Source organism: Stegastes partitus, unplaced genomic scaffold (assembly GCF_000690725.1).
Source record: "Stegastes partitus isolate 25-593 unplaced genomic scaffold, Stegastes_partitus-1.0.2 Scaffold1653, whole genome shotgun sequence".
In the NCBI taxonomy this organism is placed as follows: Eukaryota; Metazoa; Chordata; class Actinopteri; family Pomacentridae; genus Stegastes; species Stegastes partitus.
This window is the reverse complement of record NW_007579384.1, coordinates 159,625-160,772: the sequence shown is the minus strand read 5'-3', so window position 1 is coordinate 160,772 and position 1,148 is coordinate 159,625. Positions and strand designations below refer to the sequence as shown.

General features: G+C 40.4%; 1 protein-coding gene across 1 annotated transcript in view; it reads left to right on the top strand.

The window, feature by feature from the left end:
• Nucleotides 1-72: 72 nt before the first annotated feature.
• orc4 (origin recognition complex, subunit 4) overlaps nt 73-1,148 on the top strand; it is a gene marked incomplete at its 5' end in the record, with an annotated part of 6,829 nt that continues 5,753 nt past the window's right edge. The window contains 3 exons of the mRNA XM_008301276.1: nt 73-235; nt 307-448; nt 1,047-1,066. Of these exons, the coding sequence (XP_008299498.1) occupies nt 73-235; nt 307-448; nt 1,047-1,066 (325 nt within the window). The remainder of the gene's footprint in view (nt 236-306; nt 449-1,046; nt 1,067-1,148) is intronic.

The following is a 1,148-nucleotide window of genomic DNA, read 5'->3' as shown; positions in this document are numbered from 1 at the left end:
TCTTGGTGGGAAGCGAGCAGCTCGCTGTGACCCACTTCGCCGTCACCTGGCTGACCCAGTTTGGAGCTGCAGGTGCTGCCGGTTGCGTGTGCACGGCTGCTCCCGGTGCATTGTGGGAGTCGTAGTGACGCTGTGTGCCTGCAGACACCTGCTGGAGCTGCTGAGGCGCTCGGCCGTCCACGGGGAGAGCAACTCGGTGCTGATCGTCGGCCCGCGAGGAGCCGGGAAGACGATGGTGAGTGTGGACGTGCAGGAATGGATCAGAAGAAGGTTGTTGAGATGCTGACGTGTTCGTGTCGTCTGCAGCTGCTGCAGAAAGTCCTCAGAGAGCTGCTGCAGGACAAAGAGGCGCAGAAGAACCTGCTGCAGGTTCACCTCAATGGTACGACGCCACCGCCACCGCTAGTCATCACTCTCACACATCTGGGAAAAGTTTACACACATTTTGGTTATTTTGAGTAATTTTCAAGTCATTTTTAGACAAATTTTTCATGAATTTTTGAGTATTTTTGGGCAAATTTAATGACAGTTGACACATTTTTGAGTGGTTTCAAGTCATTTTTAGACAAATTTTGAGTATTTTTGGACAAAATTCAACTCATTATAGATCAGTTTTGTACAATATTGTGTCCTCTCAGGCAATATTTATTAATTTTTAACAAGTTTAAACAAATGTTTTAGTTATTTGAGACCGATTTTGAGTTATTTTGGACAAATTTTGAGTCAAGGTTGGGTCATTTCAAACTAACTTTAAGTTATTTAAAAGAAGTTTCAAGTAATTTTGGACAATTTTCAAGTCATTCTGGACAAATTTTGTACAATATTGTGTCATTTTAGGCATTTTTAAGTCTTTTTTTTAACAATTTTCAACAAGTTTTTTAGTTATTTTAGACATTTTTTTTGTCATTTTGGACAATGTTGAGTAATTTTAGACAACTTTAAGTTATTCAAAAGAAGCTTCAAGTTATTTTAGAGTCATTTTGGGCAGTTCTCAAGTTGTAGTCAATAAACTGGATCTTTGTGTTGTCATAGTAACCACACATCAGATGATGTCAGAGCCTCAAAAGTTGGTGAAACTTCGACCAAAGACTGAATTTTTAGTAGAAATATGGATCCATCCATATAAATACACTGACAGGACCTTTCTG